This window comes from Talaromyces marneffei, chromosome 8 (assembly GCF_009556855.1).
Source record: "Talaromyces marneffei chromosome 8, complete sequence".
NCBI classification, from domain to species: Eukaryota; Fungi; Ascomycota; class Eurotiomycetes; order Eurotiales; family Trichocomaceae; genus Talaromyces; species Talaromyces marneffei.
The window spans coordinates 217,735-236,925 of record NC_072355.1 but is presented as its reverse complement, the minus strand read 5'-3'; the positions used below and the strand labels follow the sequence as shown (position 1 = coordinate 236,925).

Sequence of the window (19,191 nt, the reverse complement as noted above, 5' to 3'; positions counted from 1 at the left end):
GACGTCGTGATTTTGCCAGGACCTACTACCAACAACACAAACCATAGTCACGGAAAGCTCTTGTCTCGTTATCCAATGAACACCATCTCAAATCCTCCGTCAAAAGAGCAATATTGACCTTTCGAATTCATTGGAGTATATTTATTTTCCGTCTGAAATTTGGATTCGCCGCGCTACACTTCGGTGTTCTTCAATCATGTCTTCTGCCAACATGACAGAGCCAATTGCTATTATTGGTATGGCAAGTCGATTCGCTGGACAGGCATCTGATATAGAGAAGTTATGGGATGTCTTGTTGAAAGGCAAGCCTTCACCTTCCGCTTTTCTAAACAACAAGCATTATCATCCAGATCAATCTCGTCAAGGAGCGGTATGATCATTCTCCTCCATGATGCAAGCGTCATTCACTAATAGACCCACATAGATTCATGCAAAAGCAGCATACTTTATTAAAGATGACACGACGGCATTTGATAGCGCTTTCTTTGGGATGACCAAAAAGGAAGTGCTCTCAATGGATCCGCAGCAACGACTGTTGCTGGAATCGACATATCATGCTCTTGAAAATTGTAAGTTTTCTTGGTCATGAGATGTGAACTTGCCTGCATTGTATATAATGCTTACCTTGAATAAGCGGGAATTCCCTTAGAACAAGCCATTGGAACTAATACATCTGTATTTGTTGGTCAATGTGGGGAGGACTTTGGCGCCATGTGCAACTCTGATATGGAATTGGCGCCTACTTACAAAGAAACCGGAGTCGAACGATCAATTCGGGCAAATAGAATAAGCTGGTTCTACAACTTCAAAGGCGCAAGTTATGTTGTTGACACTGCATGTTCTAGTAGTCTTGTGGCTTTGTATACGGCCTGTCAGGATCTTCTTTTGCATGACTCCGGAATGGTAGGTTGGCCCTGCTTCCCTAACGTTGATTTGAATAGCCATAATACTAAATACTACGGCAACTAGGCTGTGGTTGGCGGGATTCAAACGATTAATCATCCATCTCAATTCATGGGCTTGGACAAACTGGGTGCCATTGGCTCAGATGGGTATTGTTATGCTTTTGACTCCAGAGCCAACGGATATGCACGAGGCGAAGGCGTGGGTACAGTGATCATGAAACGGCTTTCAGATGCAATCCGTGATGGAAACACCATCAGAGCTGTTATTAGATCATCTAGTGCAAGCTCCAATGGAAGAACTCCGGGAATCTTCAACCCCTCGGCTGAGGCACAGACGGCGCTAATCAAGACTACTTATCAAAAAGCAGGGTTGGATCTAGCTCTCACAACTTTTGTTGAAGCCCATGGCACTGGAACAAAAGCTGGTGATGCAACTGAAGTCACGGCCTTGTCCACCGCTTTCGAGACTGCTAAGAGAGATACGCCGCTCATTGTGGGTGCCGTAAAAACGATACTAGGTCACACCGAAGGCGCAGCAGGAATCCTAAGTGTGATCAAAGTTGTCAAAATGTTGGAAACAGGAATAATACCTCGGAATCACAATTTTATCAAATCAAATCCGGAAATTGATACCGAAAAGCTGAATATACGTTTTCCTCTTGAGACAATGAAATGGCCACGAGAGGGCGTCCGAAGAGCTTCAATCAATTCGTTCGGATTCGGCGGAGCAAACGCACATGCTGTTATCGATGATACACTATCTTATTTATTGGAAAACAATATTCAGGGAATTCATCAAACGGTCGCTTATGAAGACATTCATGCTCAGAACATTCTACACGTCAATGACTCCAACCGCTTTTTGAATGACCATCAGAATGGCGAATCTGATCGCATTGATTATACGAATGGTAATGGCGTTCACGATACAAATACCCATTCGAATGGGAACAGTCAAAGCAACGGCAAATTGGAGCATGATACAAGAAAGAACCTTTTCGTGTTTTCTGCATTTGATAAGAAGGGTCTTAAACGAATCGCCGAAAGCTATCAAGGGTGGCTTCAACATGCTTTACAACAGGAAGAGCAAGATTTTGGGTTTATTACCCGTCTTGCTTACACTCTGGCTCATCACCGGTCTATGTTCAATTGGCGAAGCTACATCGCTGCCAGCAGCCTTGAAGAACTTGCAGACAACATCTCGACTTTACCTGCATTCAATACAAAAAATCAATCACCAAACGTGGCATTTATCTTCACCGGACAAGGCGCCCAATGGGATGGTATGATTGGAGCACTGAGTCAATTCAAGACATATCGAAGGAGTATAGAGGATGCCGCTGTGTACTTCACTGAGATGGGTTCTCAGTGGAATTTGACAGGTTAGTTGCGTCAGTCTTCTACCGTTTAACCTACATAAGTAACCAATTTTGTAGAGCTATTGGACCATCGAGTAATATTGGACCGAGATGACTTGGCTCTCAATCTCCCTCTAGTCACTGTCCTTCAGGTTGCAATTATCGATCTGCTTCATAGCTGGGGTGTCAAGCCCCGTTGTGTTGTAGGCCATTCCTCGGGGGAAGTAGCCGCTGCGTACGCCTCTGGGAAGATTGGGAGGAAGGCGGCCTGGAAAGCAGCCTACTTTCGGGGTGTTGTAGCGGCCAAGCTCTCTGGTCAAGGTGGTGGAATGTTAGCTGTGGCTCTTTCTCCTGAAAAAGCCAAAGACTACATACGGGACTATGAGGCTGCTGGAAAGTTGACAATTGCATGTTACAATTCACCATCAAACCAGACAATCTCCGGAGATATCGACGCCATCGATGCTCTCAAAGCCACATTGGACGATGAAAAGATCTTCGCTCGGAAGCTGAACGTATCAAATGCTTATCATTCTTCCCACATGACTGTAGGCGCAGAGGAATACACTAGCCTACTCGGCGATCTCCATACGGATGACAAACTACTAGGATGGTCTGATGTTGAAATGATTTCCTCGGTTACGGGTCTATCTCTTACCTCCAAGCAATTGGAACAACCATCGTACTGGACCAACAACTTAGTTTCTCCTGTCCAGTTTACGTCTGCACTCTTGAAAATGTGTAACGAAAGCGGCATTGCCTTCGACGACTTGCTCGAGATCGGTCCTCATTCTACTTTGCAGAGTGCTGTCAACGAAACGCTTCATGATACTTTGTCGGCAGAGGTCTCCTATCATTCAACAGTAAAACGAAAGAATCCAAGTGCAGCACCAATTATAGACACAGCTGGTGCGTTGTGGTGCAAAGGACACCCCATCAATCTGGATGCAGTGAATGAAAATAACTCGGGCTCAGCATGTATGCTGACTGATCTCCCCCCGTACCGATTCAATCACGAGTCAAACTTTCTACTTGAGAGTCGTCTGAGCTCGAATTACCGTTTCCGTGAATATCCTCGGATGGATCTCATAGGTGCTCCGGTTCCAGATTGGGACTTCGATCATCCTAAATGGAGGCAATTTTTCCGGGTCAAAGAGATCCCCTGGATTACAGAACATAAAATCACTGGACAGATTATTATGGCTGGTGCCGGGTGGGTAGTCATGGCAGTTGAAGGTGCTAGGCAGCTTGCAGACCCATCTCTCAAGGTGACAGGATTTCGTTTGCGTGAAGTTGCGCTTAAATCGACTTTGATTATACCAGAAACAGATGAAGGCGTCGAAGTCATGATTAGTATGCAATGGATGTCCGACAGCAGTGAAACTGTTTCCAATATTTGGAGAGAATTTACTATCACGTCACACGATCAAGAATCCAACACATGGCGTGTACATGCCAAAGGTCTGGTCTCCATCGAATACGAGCAGTCCAACATTAGTATCGACAAAAACGACAAGTTATTAGCGGAAGAATCAGCAGCTAAAAGGCTTTTGGCTGAAGTGACAGAAAATTGCAAGACTCCCGTGGACTCGGAATGGATGTATGGAAGATTTAGACCAGCCGGATTCGACTTCAAAACCCGATACAAGAATTTGAGCCAAATTTCCATCAGCAAAGGGCCTGACTGCTATGATGTTCTGGGAACAGTTCGAAATCCAGACTTGGCTTCTGTGACCGCCGCAGGATATGTTTATCCTCACCTGTACCATACTGTTACCCTAGATTCGGTGATACATATGGGGCTGCCGACAATACTAGCTCGGCTCGATAACGGAAGTGTGCCATCTCCCACGATTCCAGGGTGGTTTGATGAAGTGTGGATTTCTTCTTCGATCAGCAGCCGTGCAGGAGATGCGCTTAGATTATGCATGCATCAGTACAATGACTTCTGGCATGGGCTGAGAAATGAGATTGTTGGTTTCGACGAGCATAGCTCTAAGCGAATGCTGCACATTAAAGGTCTGAAATATCACACAGTGCCTGGTAATCCACTGTCTTCGGCTTTAGAGCCCTGTCATAAAATTACCTGGCGACTGGAATTGGATCTTAGAGATGCGGATTATAATTCGTGGATTGCGAATAGTCACAAAATATCGGCTGACCGGAAGCTGCTGATAATCAACATCTCTGAGTCAAAACAGTCTGCGACTTGTCAATTGCTCAAAAAGGCATTTTTTGAATCTGGAAAGTGTGACCACACTCTCATGACATCATTGAACAAGATTCAGGAGCTCGAGCTATCAAATGTCACTTGTATTGTCGTATCGGATGGAGATGATTTGTCTCTGATTCAGCCAGATAAGGAAATATTTGATGGTTTGAAGCACCTCATCACAGCCTCTCCACGCATTTTCTGGATTGCAGCAGATTCAGTAAAGCCACAATGGGCCGTTGCTAGTGGAATACTCAGGACGGCAAGATGGGAGAAGGGAGGAACAGACACTGACTTCTCTCTACTCAGCATTGTCTGTTCAGAGAACGATGAGATAGACAGTGAGCGTGCAAAGCAGGTATTCCAGTATCATTTCTTCAGTGGCAAAGCCGCTCGGAACGCCGAATATGAACTTCGTGGTGACGCTGTCTGGTCAAACCAGATTTTTGAGTTCGATGAGGTCAATGCCTTCCGCCAAAGCCACTCATGCCCAGGCAGTCAAATCAATCTAGCTCCATTCAGAGGCGATAAGAAGCGTCACCTGAGACTTAAAGCTCAAACTCTCGGTAGAATAGAGACCCTTCATTTCGTGGACGACGTGGACGCTAGCATACCTCTTGCTGCCGATGAGGTACAAGTAAAGGTCGCTACTGTCGGATTGAACTTTCGTGACGTCGTCGTTAGTCTCGGCGAGCAGAATGAAGATGTCTACGGCATCGAAGGGGCGGGCTGGATCACCCAAGTCGGGACTGCTGTGACTGAATTCAAGGTTGGTGATAGAGTTGCTGGTTTATGGGGCAGAGAAAGGGGCTACATGCGATCATTTTGCAATGTACCCACGGCGTTGGTCACGAAAATTCCTGATAACATGACATTTGAATTGGCAGCTGCTATTCCATTAAACTTTACGACGGTAATTTACTCCTTGCGTGAACTCGCACGTCTCTCGTCTGGTGAGAAGATTCTCATCCACAGCGGAGCTGGAGGAACCGGTCAGGCTGCTATTCAATATGCACGATTGGTTGGCGCAGAGATTTTCACCACCGTTTCAAGTGAGGAAAAGAAGCGATATCTGATTGAAACATATGGAGTAGCAGCCGACCATATATTTTCAAGTAGAACGTTCGATTTCGACACCCTGATCATGGAGGCAACGTGTGGCCATGGAGTTGATGTGGTTCTTAACTCACTGGCTGGGGAAGCATTACGCAGATCATTAGACTGTGTAGCGCCCCTCGGTAGATTTATCGAGCTTGGCAAAAAGGATGTATACTCAAATGGCCTCTTGCAAATGAAAGCCCTCAAAAAGAGCGTCTCTTTCTTCGCTGTTGACATGTTGACACTGTACAAGCATCGCGAGGAGTATTCAGGCAAGCTCTTGGAGGAAACCATCGACTTACTGACCAAGGGGGTTATCAAACTTCCTCTTGTGGAAACATACAGCTTCGCAGATATGTTACCTGCATTCCGCAAATTGCAGACAGGAAATATGATGGGCAAAATAGTTCTTACTGCGTCAGACGATGACATTGTTCCAGTAGGTGGACATCACATCTATACGCCCTGCAGCACTAGACTAACTATGGTATTAGATCTTAGCAAGAGCACCCGAACCTTTTGTATTTGATTGTGATGCTTCTTACCTCATTTCGGGTGGCTTACGTGGAGTTGGAAAGGTGATTGCTCAATGGATGGTCTCGCACGGAGCCAGAAATCTCATCCTTCTTACCAGATCAGGTGTGCAGTCACCTGAGACTGCAGCTTTTATCGAGCGACTCCAATCCGGAGGATGCAAAGTTGTAGCTGGCGCATGCGATATCGCAAATGAAAATGATGTGCGCCAGTTTCTAGGTGCTTGTAAATACATGCCACCAATTCGTGGATGCATACAAAGTGCGATGGTTTTGAAGGTACGTTTTCCTTGAATTATGCATTTTCTTTACGTCATAATCAAAATCTAACTTGTTTGGATGCAGGATAAATCAATCTTGAATATGACCCATGAAGATTGGATAGCAGCAATCCGTCCCAAAGTCAACGGATCCTGGAATCTACACAAGCTACTACCAACGGACCTTGACTTCTTTGTGATGCTATCATCCATCACAGGAGTCATTGGAAACCACGGTCAAGCTAATTATGCAGCTGGTAACACATTCCAGGATCAACTTGCGCGCTATCGTGTGTCCCAAGGCCTCCGAGCGACAAGTCTTGATCTAAGTGCCATATCTGGAGTAGGCTGGATTGCTGAGAATTCCAATATCGATACGCTGCTAAGGGGAGCCGCGATTCAGCAACTGAAAGCAGAAGATATCTTTACAGTCTTACAATATGCTTGTAACCCCAGCAACGCACCTATATCAGCAAACGGTATACTTCTTACATGTGGAGAAAATGATAGCAACAACCGCATCAAGATGGATCAGAGTCAGATCATTGTGGGTATGGACACTGCAGCCGCGATCCGACGCAAAGGAATATCCAAACCTGCCTATCTAGATCATGCACTTTTTTCAAACATTTTAGCAGAGTACACCTCAGCTGGTGAAATGGGTTTGGGTGATCAAGATCAAGGAGCCAGTCTTGCCACTAAACTTGGAGCCTGCGCTTCGATTGCCGCTGCCACAGAGCTAATTATCGATGCCATCAAACAAAAGCTTTCGGATCTGATCTCAACGCCTGCCGAAGATATCAATGATAGAAAAACTTTTAGCAGCTACGGTGTCGACTCGTTGGTGGCTGTCGAGTTTCGCTCATGGTTGAGCGCGGAGATTGCGACTGATATTGCAGTTTTGGAGATCATTGGTTCCAGAAGTATCAGAACAATTGCTGGAAAGGTCGCCACAACAAGCAGTTTTGTCAAGTTGCAGGAAGCCACTGATAGTTGAAATGATGTGGGCTGACACTTGATAGAATCCTCTCCGCACTTTTAAATATCTCAATTCTTGTTTCAGCTGTAGTTTTCTTTGGTTTCTATTCATATCATTTTTTTTTATTTGCATATTTCATACAGAACATGCATAGACCCATAGTTCTCTATGCCATGGTGTCAAACGTCCCTGAGTAGTCAATGCCTTTTCTCAATTCGAGCCCTAAACAAATCTACATATGTATACATGCTTCACTTATCATCGATAATACCTAGAGCTTGAAGTAACCAGGCTGTAGTCTCTGGAACACCCTTTGCGGATCGTACTCCTCTGCGATGGCCTGCAGCTTTGCGACATTTTCGGCTCCATAACCTCTAATTGGATCCTGGAATTGACTTGCATAGTTCATGTAAATATATCGATGGTCGAGTCCCAGATCGTGAGCTCTCGCATTAGACCGAGCGAGCCATTCGGAATATGCCTCCAGAACAATATGGTCGTCGGTCATGTCAATCCACATCGCACTCAGAGCAACGAGCATAAGCGGCTCTTTTTCATCTTCCAATCCCAATACATTCCCATTTCTGTCACCCATGTGCTCCATCATACTGGTGGTGATGACCTGGAATGTCAAGACGGGCACTATTCCGGGCACTTTTTGCTTTATTGGGTTCACCACTTGTGTCCAGATGTCGGTGATTTCCCGCGCCAGCGCTGAATTTAAGCGGAATGTGGCAGTCCAGTAGCTTTGACGCAGTCCGTTGGGGTTTGAAACGCTATGGTCTTCGATAACGCTGACTATCGTCTTTGTCGATTTTGTCTCTTGGATGACTCCGCCGACCTTGAAGAAAGCATTGTACACTGCTGGATATGCTACTTCATCTGCAAGGGGCTCGGCATAGTCCATTTCACTAACACAGACGAAATCGTCCTGTTTTTGGAGATAGACGATACTAAAGAGCATCGTAGCGCTGGGATCCGTCCCTTTCAAGCCGAAATCCACAAACGAGTCGATGAGAGTCGCATTCCGACGACCAGGATGCATCAGCTTCCCAATCCACATCAACCCTCGGTCTTGGGGGTACGAATGCAGTTCGAAGTTGGTCACTATGCCAAAATTATTCCCTCCGCCGCGAAGCGCCCAGTACAAATCTTTATGAGAAGTAGGTGTAGCAGTAAGTACATCTCCGGAGGCTGTAATAATTTCATAGCTTGCAACATTATCGCAAGCCCAGCCGTGCATGTTACTGAAAAAGGAAATGCCTCCTCCAAGCGTCAATCCTCCAACGCCGACATCCGCTATACGACCGCCAACGACTGTTCGATTAAGGTTCTCCAAGCGCCGGTACACATCCACCCATCTGTTTCCAGGTCCCACGGAGACGGTTGCTCGGTCTTCATTAACTGTTATATCGTTCATTGCCGCCAAATTGATGGTGAGACCACCATCGGAATTCGACGCGCCGGAAAAGGCGGCGTGTCCGCCTGACTTGACTGCAAAATGACAATTCGATCTTCGTGCAATCTGGACAGCGGACGCTACATCGTGTGAGCTCTCGGGGAGGAAGATGCATGCCGGGAGTGTCTGAGACTGTTGAAGAGACCAGAAACGTGATAGTTCAGCTTCGTACAACTCTTCGCCATAGAACGTCACCTGCGATCTAAAATCTGCTCTCAAATCATGACACTGTCGACCATGAAATATGTTAGGTGACTCGGTATCAACAAAAGAAGTGTTAGCTGCTTACGGCGCTGAAACAAGCACTGATCAAACTTGGGCCAAAGTCCGACTGATAAGCATTCAAATCTACACCTAAGGGTGACTGCTCGATGGCATTTGATCTTAAGGGAAGCAGCCATGCGAATGCAACCGCTTTGAGGGTTTGAGAGAGGTTCATATTCGCAACAGGGCGCTATTCGCCGGGGTGAAGAGTCTTGATTGCTTTTTTCCCTTCCCGTATAATCCAGCAATCGATTCGTCCTCTTTTGAGGGCTTTGACGTAATATTAGATTCGACGATAGGTAAGGGTTAGGCGTTGCTCTATTCAATATTAGCTTTCAGAGCTAAGAGATGTATTGTGTCATGCAATACGATTGATAGACAATTGAGCACCCCTGTATGCTCCGTGAAGAACTTTTGGTCGGGGGGTTACGGTACGAGAGGCGATCGAGTGAGGCTTATCCATGAGGGCAATTATCACGAAGAACATACATAATCTAAGATCGTACGACGAATTACCCGATGTAAACCATCACATACAAACATTCTATCCAATGTATTAGCAGTATTTACATTTTGAGTAAAATAATCAACCAGCCCAGGTTATGCACTGTGTGGATGATTTCTTCAGTTGTGATCCGAATGGGGCCAGCCGTCTGAGGATTCGGCGAAGATGCTGCTCATTTTCAAACTCGAAACCATAAGCTGCCCCTTTTTCCATGAAGAGCCATCACAAGATGCCCCAGGGTATGCATGAAAACACCATGCAAATCGATCATGTTGTTAAATGCATGTAAGGTTATTCGGTCGTATTACAGGTATCGGATCTAAGCTTATTGGCTGCTGCTCCGAAGGTCCCAGGCCGAACACTTCGCACCTCCGACTCGCTCTAACTTTGCAAAATCAAACTGCCTTCAATCGGGAAGGAATAATAAGGCGCTATGAAAATCTGTCTGGAAGTAGAACCCATAGAGAGTTCCATGGGGCGAAATCTGACAGCTCTATATCGAAGGATGGCCTTGAAATAGGGGTGAGCGGATCGGTGCCAAATTTAGTGTTGTGACCATATGCAATATTATTTTCTAGGTGCCTCCCTGATAAGTTTAGTACCTTTCTATATCTTGATCTCTCGTTGGTGCATGTCTTGAAGAAATTCCATACACTCTAGGAGAAAAGAGAGAAAATCGAGGACTGCAACATGGTAGGCTTGAGCACCGTGTGTGGCTTGGTTAGCAGCTTGCTCCTTTGCTCTGGCCTCACTTCGGCCAAAGCTGTTTCTAAGCCTTCCTGTCACAATATTCCGGGAGATGCTGGATGGCCAACGCGGTCAGAATGGGACCAGCTAAACCAGACGGTCAGTGGTCAGCTCATTCAGACTGTGCCGATGGGAAGTGTCTGTCATTATGAGCCATTTGGCAATTACAACAAGACGGCATGCGATGAATTGAGAAAGGATTGGGACTTTAGACATTGGAAATTCAAGGTTTGGGAGATGGGGCAAATTCAGTAAGCACAATTTGGCTGCCGACGCATATCATGAATAAACAAGCTCTTTTTTCTGACAGTATCCAAGTGTGAATCATCCGTCAGAGATTATGAACCCGTATTATCAGAATCGGTCATGCGATCCTTTCACATCTGCAAATACACCTTGTGAGCTTGGAAATTATGCATCTTATTCAATCAACGTCACCAGTGCCCGGGATGTAGTTGCTGGAATTCAATTCGCAAAGGAAAAGAATATCAGACTGGTGGTCAAAAACACTGGTCATGAGTAAGCTACCGACTTTTCATACCGTTGAATCCCAATATATGCGACCACTTCCAGTCTAGTCTGAAGTTCTCGGTGTGCTAATGATTAAACAACGTAGCTATCACGGACGATCGAGCGGTTCAAACAGTCTTTCGCTGTGGATGTACAATCTCAAAACGGCCGATATCATTCACAACTACAAGAGTTCTCACTACTCTGGACCCGCAGTCAAACTCGGAGCTGGTATGGGTGTTGGCGAGTCCTATATGGCTGTGCATGAATATGGATACCGTATTGTCGGTGGTGAATGTGGAACAGTAGGGGTCGCCGGCGGCTACTCGCAAGGTGGTGGTCACTCAGTCCTGACTAGCGAAAACGGTCTGGGATCTGATCAAGTCCTTGAGTGGGAGGTAGTCACCACCAATGGCGAATATCTGATTGCAACACCCGAGCAGAATTCGGACTTATACTGGGCCCTTAGTGGTGGAGGTGGTGGCACATACGGCATCGTCGTTGGCGTTACGGTCAAAATCTTCAAAGATGGTCCGTTTGCTGGCGGTGCGCTAGTTTTCAACAACACTGATACCCCCGGAAACGAGGTGTATTGGAAGGCTATTGAGCTCTGGTATGAATATTTCCCATCTCTCACCGTCAACAACAACACGGTTCAATTTGTGCTCCTTAATAGCACTCTCGATGCCCAAGCAATCAACCTTCCCGGTCAAACAGTTGAAGATGTGAACAATCTTATGGCTCCATATCTATCTGAGCTGGATAACCTCGGCATAAAGTACAGCTTCAAGACCGAATACTCCGAAACATACTACGATCACTTCAACAACTATTACGGCCCTCTCCCCCACGGAGCCGAGCCTGTGACCACCATCCTCTACGCCCGACTCGTACCCCGCAAGGTTATTCAAGATAAAAAAGCCAACTCCAAACTTATCGATTCGTTGCGTTCCGTTGTGTCAAATGGCAAATGGCTCATTGGTTGTGGCGTTTTCAACTTACAGAACAAAGTGCATCCCGATAACGCAGTTTTGCCTGCATGGCGAGATGCCCAAGCCGTTTGTATTGCAAATGGATTCTGGAACTTTGAGGCGCCGACTGAAGAGAATCTGAAGCTCAAGGAGGAATTGGCAGACTTCCACGCGCCAGCCTTGGATGCCGCAACGCCGGACTCAGGTGTGTACATGAATGAAGTCGATCCTTTGTACAAGGGAGACTGGAAAGAGGCTATGTACGGCGCAAACTATGAACGACTCTTAGGGATTAAGAACAAATACGATCCAGACCACCTCCTCTTTGGACACATGTCTGTTGGAAGTGATGAGTTCCACTTTGATGAAGCCGGCAGATTGTGCCACAGACGTGAAGAATCGACCATCGATCTTGATCTCGGTTTGGTCGATCAAGCTATGAATTGGATGGGTCTCCATGACCTTTAGAATAGTGAATATGGGCGTCTACCAGAGAATAAACTTAATTTTTCTCTACTATATTTTGCTAGTTTGCCGCGATCATGTAACTCCAGAGGAAGTTCGTTTCCCTTGCTTTGTTTTCCATGTCTTAGCTTTTGAAGCTTTCCCCTTAAATAACCTTAGTCCTTGAAGAGAATAAGTATAAGAAGACAGGCCAAAATTTCGATATGCAGGAAAATTTAGTGTACATGAGACAGCTCAACGTCAGAACTGCACGAGACAATCGAGCCCTTAGAAAGAAGTAGAGCATGGATAATACCTTGATAACCAGTTTAAGTTACTATAGTAGCAAACCTACACCATGACTGCCTAAGTGAGTTACACATTGGATCAATAATAGCTAGGTGGATAAGTAACTTATTTCATTCAATAACACCTGATGTGAAGTAACACGCAGTGTGGCTAGCATATTGTATGATCTAAGTCCTCCTCGTTCGTTTAATACTACAGCATTAAACCAATCTCCATTCGGACATGCTTGGGGCCGTAAAATACGCTTTGAGCGAATCTGGATTCGGAGACTAATGCTTTCGGAGGCTTGCTAAGGAGTGCTCTAATCCGAACACTGTGGTCATAGGTAACTGGACTAGTAAGCCCTACAACATAAAATCCACCCGTAGGATGTCGAGATGTGAGGCCAGACAAGTCACCGTCATTGCAATAATCAATGACAGCTAGTTACTCCACAAAACAAATCTGTACTCAACATGGCCACTGATACTGTCACAATGCCGGCTGTTATTCACGCCAATATAAACTACTTTCTAGAAATAAGTGAGGGGGGAACATATGTCATCTATCCAGGAACAGCTGCGGACAAGCTACGGCCGCTCAAGTCTGTGGTTATGCCCGTGACAGACCTGCGAACATGTACAATCGACAAATTTACTCTGGACACTCATGGATTCCAGTTCGTGCCACACCAGGCGAGTGAAAAGACCTACGACGATCAAGCAAGAATCAAGACAACCGTCTACAAAGAGACCGCTGCATTCTTAAAGGAAGTGTAAGCTCTGGGCATTTCAAAACCCATACATACTTTTCCCCGTTCTGATCATCCTTTTACAGGACAGGAGCAACTCGAGTCTTTCCGTTTTCCCATCTGGTCCGGAAGCATCTGGTAGATACCGCCGTTGACGCAGCGAAGAAAGCACAACTTACAGATATCATTCCAATCATGACCCCGTCCCTCTTATGCCACATTGGTAAGATGATTACAAGAATACGATCTAAAATGGTATATATTTAATGTACTGACGTTCTGCTTAGATCAGTCTTATGATGGTGCTAGGCAAGTCCTCGACGCAAATCTACCAACTACGGAGGCCGAATCACTATCGAAGACAAGATGGGGCATCATAAACGTATGGCGACCGATCGGAAGCGCCGTAAAAAGGGACCCTCTTGCAGTCTGCGATGCGGGATCATGCACAGAGTCGGATCTTCGCAAGGTCTTTGCGCAGCTGCCTTCACAAGGTGACGGTAGCAAGGTATCGAGGGGAAAGGGATTCGAAGTCTTCAATGTAGCGCACAATCCAAACCACAAGTGGTACTATGCTTCTAGCATGACTCCAGATGAGACATTGATGATCAAATGCTTTGACTCAAAGCTTGACGGACGAGCTCGAAGGACTCCTCACACGGCTTTCCAGACAGAGTTTGACGAGGGTCCAGCAAGACAGAGTATTGAGGTACGCTGCTTAGTATTTTGGGAGGATCAGAGTGTAGAGTAGTAGTTTTGATGTATAGCTTTAATTGGACTTTATGAAAATCACAAACGACTCTTTACGTGCGAGAATAGGGATTATTCAATACTGCCAATCACCAAGTTTCGCAATGTGATTTTATTCTTTGCTTCAGATGATAATCAACACATGGTCTCTACACAGCTGTTAACATGGTACGATTGACAAGATTCAACAAGTAATCATAGCTAGGAATGAAGCACAACAAAACTGTTTGTGTGTAACTATTATTTTCTATGTGTATGATGATAGCACCAATCACCTCCAGTATAATAGTTTGAAGGCGTGTACATAAGGGTCTCTCTCTCACAGGTCCTTAATCTCATACTTCTCTCTCAACGTCTGTCCATACCTAATCAGCAAGACGGAGACAAGAACGAGCGGCAAGCAAACAAAAGCGAGCAAAGTATTTCCCCAACCGACACCGAATTTATCGTATATACTCAATCCAAAGAGCGGCAATAAGCCACCGGCAATGGATCGGACCGCCGTAATAGCTGCAACAGCTGAAGCAGCGTAGATGGTGAATGAGTCGATGAGATACATCTGCAGCACCATGTACAGCAACAATTGCCCGATTCCAATCAAAACAGTGCCAATGATGGGAATAATCCAATGTAAGCCCCATTCCGCAGTCCAACCGTATATAAGTAGTCCAACTGGGAGACATAGCACAGCAAATGGCAATGGAGGAAGTCTGTATTCAGGCTTGATGATGGCCTGTTTCGGCGTAGCCATCATCATATCAGCGTCGGTGTCATCATCATCTGCTGCTTTTCTTTTAATCATTTTGTCAGATGTTGCACTGAAAATAGCAACGCCGATGAAAGAGCCTAATCCAAGACCAAGGAAACAGACACCGACGTTGCTTGTGGTGAAACCATAATATCGCTGAAAGACCTCGGTGAATGAAGTAAATAACAAGTCTACGGTTCGTCAGTACGTCATAGCCACAGAACCACGAGAAGAAAACAAAGAAAAAAATCAGAAACTTACACATATATCCATACGTGATAGCAATGAACAAGGATGTGATGATAACGATTGGCGAGCGTGTCAGCATCTTGACTGGGCGGATGATGTTACGCCAAAAGTATGCCCCTGAGGATAGACCAGTGTCCAATTTAGATCGCAAAAGTTGGTTACCCGTCTGTTTGCGAAGACGTTTAACTTTTCGCTCGAGAATGACGGTATGATAAGTCTCCTTCAAGACGAATAGCATGACGATCGAGATGATGGCTCCGGAGATGGCTAGGAGCCAGCAGTCCCATCGCCAATCAAGCTCATAAGCAACGAACCCACCGGCCATTGGACCAACAATTGGAGCAAAGAGAGCACCAACGCTATACGCTGCTACCACCGATGCCCTTCGTTCTTGCGGGATTAGATCCGTGATGGAGCCGCTGCCAATAGTTGCAGGACAGGAACCGAAGAGTCCACTAAAGAATCGAAAGATGATCAAGGCGCGGATACTCGGTGAGAGAGCGCATGCCGCTGAGAAGATTGTAAAGCCCAGATTACAAACATGGTATACCGGAACACGACCATATAGTTCAGACAGCGGCGCGATCACCAGTGGACCAGCAGCAAATCCAAGGATGTATACCGACACAACAAATGCAGCAACCTGTAGATTTGCGCTTTCGAATTCCGCCAATATTTGAGGTACAGCGGGTGCGATCACGGCTAGAGACAAGTTTATTCGACAGTCAGCTGCTGATATTGAATTTATTGAACATTACGACCACCGTGGTGGTACTTACAGGATGCGAGAGCAGTCAAGAAGGTCATTGCACTAATCAAAAAGCAATTGGACATAGATAGCCAATGCGGCCAGTTGTAAGGGTGCTCAGGATCTTCATCTTGATCCCACCATATGACATTCGGGTCCTGTCTACCGTCATATTCATCGATAGCCGGTAAGTTAGATGTCCTGATTGGCACATTCTTTGTTGTAGTATCAATTCTAGAGAGCAAGGGCGTTCGTTCCGATGAACTAGGAGCCATTCTTCATACTAAGTGATCCGTAAGGATTCGTTTCATTAGGGAATACAAACAACCCTATGTAGAAGAATTGACGGCTTTCAAAATTGAGAGACATGGCGCAGTATTTACAAAAAAAAATGAGAGGGTCAACAAATCGATTCTAGTTAGCATTGGTGGAAGAAAACATGCTCGCTGTCATTGAAACAATCTGTATAATATGGGCAAATCGACATGGGAACTTTGTTACCCAAAAACTGTACCTATACTCCGCTACGTATCACCATATTTGGCGTAACCAGGGGCGGGCGCCCTTATTCCGAAGGGGCATCAGTGATGTTCGGGAAGACAGCCCATTCGTTGATAGTCTCCGAATTAGCAGGTGTTAAGCATAAATCTGATGGGGCCGCCTAGTATTCGGCACCGGTTCACAGAATCCATGCGAATGCCCGATAGCCTTTCTATTGGAATTGACAGGCAGGTCCAGGAATCGGTGGAGATTATGTACGGCTTTGTTGAACAAGACAAATGTGCACTGGTCCTCCGTACGGACCGTTTAGATGGCGCTTGATCAACGAGTTGGCCCCCAAACTCGTGTGCGGGTTCGTATTCCATTAGGGGTACTACCTACCACGAGTAGGGTAAAGTTCGCTCCTGGGGGCTACGCATGCGTCTTGGGGGCTGACACTGTAGATGCCAGATCGTGCGTATTTTGTATGCGCGAAAAAAGGTATCGCCATTCATCGAGTAGTTTTGCTGACGTGAGCCAAATGTGGCTCTTCACGACTTAACTATCGGAGCATATAATTAACTAGTTGATTACTATCGGTCGTTGCAGTCAGGGCCAGCCCAAGATTTCTAGAATACCACTATATCACAGAGACGACAGTACGTGGGGCCTTTATAATGCCCTTAGATATCGAACTACCAACCTGTCACACTGTCTTCCCCCGCTGGTGATCTTCTTTTCGTACCATCTTGCCGCCAATGGATCCATACTCCCTACGCCAGGAGCGGTTGCAAGCTTTGTTCGTAGTCAATACGGTAACGGAATGACCTCAAAATATACTTAGGTGAAATTTTGGTTGGTAATTACACATAACTAATAAAACGATTCTATTGTTGGCTGTATGCTCTCCGAGTACTGATTCTAGAATCGACGCAATGAACCATAGGGCAACTCCCTGCAGCCGAACATTCGTACAATAACGCCAAAGGTCAAGGACAATCTATCCGTGTCGGTCTTACGCTTATACCTGTTATCCACGATGAGTTCTCAGTCCTTATTTTTCGGAAGTTGAAGCGGAATATTCGTGTTCTTTATCTTTATTACCGCTTCTTTCTGACCGGACCAGGTCAAATCATGTTACTACGCCTCCAGGAACCTATGAACGCATAGAGTTAGGATTGAACTGTGATAAACATACTCGAACAAGCATAGTGGAACTGGTGATGATTTGAGTGGACTGGAAACCAGAATCCTTTTGAATGGATCAGGGACGGAACGTGCCTCGATTAAAGATTTTCTTGCTCAAGCTTTCAGCCCCTAGCCAAATTCTCGGTCTGTTGGAAGCCGGTATTTCTGAATCTTCTGTTTTATGAGTTTTTGGAATTTCGCCTCTTTTAGCAGAATTCAAGCCAACTTGGAAACCTGGTCTGACAGAAAGATTGATACAGGCAAGACTCGTATTCGCCCTTGCGAACCAACATTGGATTCTTGAAGGCTTCGAGAATATTATACGAACGGACGAGTCATCTATCGTCCTGGGCCGCCATAGCCTCCAATCGCTGTTAGCGCAGGCCTTTTTAATACTACCACCCCACCGCTATTACCACCCCACCGTTATTCGCCGTCGTTATAAGCTTAGGGTGTTCTGAATTATGTTTTGGAGAAGGGAGGGGGAGGGGGGGGGGGTGCTCATCGTACGATTTTAGGGGACCCTGTCATATTTGTCAAAACACCAACAGCACACGCACACACACAAAAGAGGCTGCGAACGAGTTAGAGATTGGGAATTGAGAGCCTGAGAAGCGAGATCAAGAAGAATGGGGGTTGAAATACGGTAATACTTTTTCAAAGTGCTTCAATTACGCTCCTGTCTGGGCAGGAAGCCGATGTTCGAATTTATCCGCAAAGACAGGCACAATTATAATAGAAGATAACGCGCCTGCGCATGCTCATTTATTTCCACCAAAAAAGGACGGATTAATTCCATAATATACAGCGCCTGCTTTGGCCTGGCAATTCCCTCGATTTGAATGGCTATTGAGCCGGTGTGGTTTTGGCTCAGGAATCAATCCATCGAATGTTCTTACAAACCCGGATAGAAAGGGTTAGCATGGTTACAAGTATAGTATGTCTACCTCCATTGGATAGTTTTAGGAATCAATTATGGACTTGAAGCTATTCTATCATGTTGATCAGCTCACCATTGATAGACTCATTGGATTAGCCTTACACCAATCCTTGCTTCGTATAGAAGCGACAACTAGATCTTGAGAGAATCTTAATAGACTATCAATATATCCCAATTATTACTACTAACTAACTAATGCAACGGTGTGGCTGACCAACCAGTCTACACGTGTACCTCTGCCGGCTCCGAAGCCGAGCCCTGGCGTAAGCCCTACCTAGATAGGCAGGGGGCCTTGATTTCTCCAAGGTTTGTTCTTCCCTGCTCTGTACGGAGTACGTAGTAAGGTCGTTAGTAGTTATTAATAGCTATCCTGGATATCTGACCTAAGATTCTAATCTGACCCCAATTATGTCGGAATTTCTGGCCTCGGATCATGTACACGTACACCGGCGGTATAGGTAGGATAGGTAACTAGTTAGTCACTGGACGAGCTCCAAAAAGAATAAAAAATACATTTTGGTAAGAATCAATTACCGAGCAATACTACACTATAGATACCTAAAGAAAGCGGCGAGAATCTAAATGATATAGAATATATACATATACGTAGTATATACTAAATTCTAGGGCTAATTTGCGTGTCAATTGGTGTCTCCATTCGTAATTATAAGTTACACGCTGAAATGTAACCTCTATTATTTTTTGGGGGGATATAGAGGTCTTCAAGAGGTGGGGGACATAACTAATACCCTGTACAAAATAAGCGTCTAGCTAGGTGGTGTAACCTGGGTTCTACGTGGTTAA

The 19,191-nt window shown here is 45.5% G+C and overlaps 5 protein-coding genes across 5 annotated transcripts; 3 read left to right on the top strand and 2 right to left on the bottom strand.

Moving 5' to 3' along the window:
* Positions 1–196: 196 nt before the first annotated feature.
* Positions 197–7,363, top strand: EYB26_009436 (uncharacterized protein; the record flags this gene model as incomplete). The annotated part of the gene is made up of 7 exons (XM_054268686.1): positions 197–370; positions 425–569; positions 635–903; positions 970–2,287; positions 2,342–6,012; positions 6,068–6,385; positions 6,452–7,363. The coding sequence occupies 7 exons, from the start codon at positions 197–199 to the stop codon at positions 7,361–7,363; spliced, it is 6,807 nt and encodes a 2,268-aa protein (XP_054124661.1).
* A 253-nt stretch (positions 7,364–7,616) lies between these two features.
* EYB26_009435 (uncharacterized protein) lies at positions 7,617–9,243 on the bottom strand (the record flags this gene model as incomplete). Its single annotated transcript, XM_054268685.1, has 2 exons — positions 7,617–9,032; positions 9,094–9,243. The coding sequence occupies 2 exons, from the start codon at positions 9,241–9,243 to the stop codon at positions 7,617–7,619; spliced, it is 1,566 nt and encodes a 521-aa protein (XP_054124660.1).
* A 1,020-nt stretch (positions 9,244–10,263) lies between these two features.
* Positions 10,264–12,269, top strand: EYB26_009434 (uncharacterized protein; the record flags this gene model as incomplete). Its single annotated transcript, XM_054268684.1, has 3 exons — positions 10,264–10,571; positions 10,639–10,839; positions 10,937–12,269. 3 exons carry the CDS (start codon positions 10,264–10,266, stop codon positions 12,267–12,269), a joined length of 1,842 nt encoding a protein of 613 aa, XP_054124659.1.
* A 740-nt stretch (positions 12,270–13,009) lies between these two features.
* Positions 13,010–14,035, top strand: EYB26_009433 (uncharacterized protein; the record flags this gene model as incomplete). The annotated part of the gene is made up of 3 exons (XM_054268683.1): positions 13,010–13,308; positions 13,371–13,507; positions 13,572–14,035. 3 exons carry the CDS (start codon positions 13,010–13,012, stop codon positions 14,033–14,035), a joined length of 900 nt encoding a protein of 299 aa, XP_054124658.1.
* A 318-nt stretch (positions 14,036–14,353) lies between these two features.
* On the bottom strand, positions 14,354–16,054 carry EYB26_009432 (uncharacterized protein; the record flags this gene model as incomplete). The annotated part of the gene is made up of 3 exons (XM_054268682.1): positions 14,354–14,973; positions 15,044–15,733; positions 15,811–16,054. The coding sequence occupies 3 exons, from the start codon at positions 16,052–16,054 to the stop codon at positions 14,354–14,356; spliced, it is 1,554 nt and encodes a 517-aa protein (XP_054124657.1).
* Positions 16,055–19,191: the final 3,137 nt, after the last annotated feature.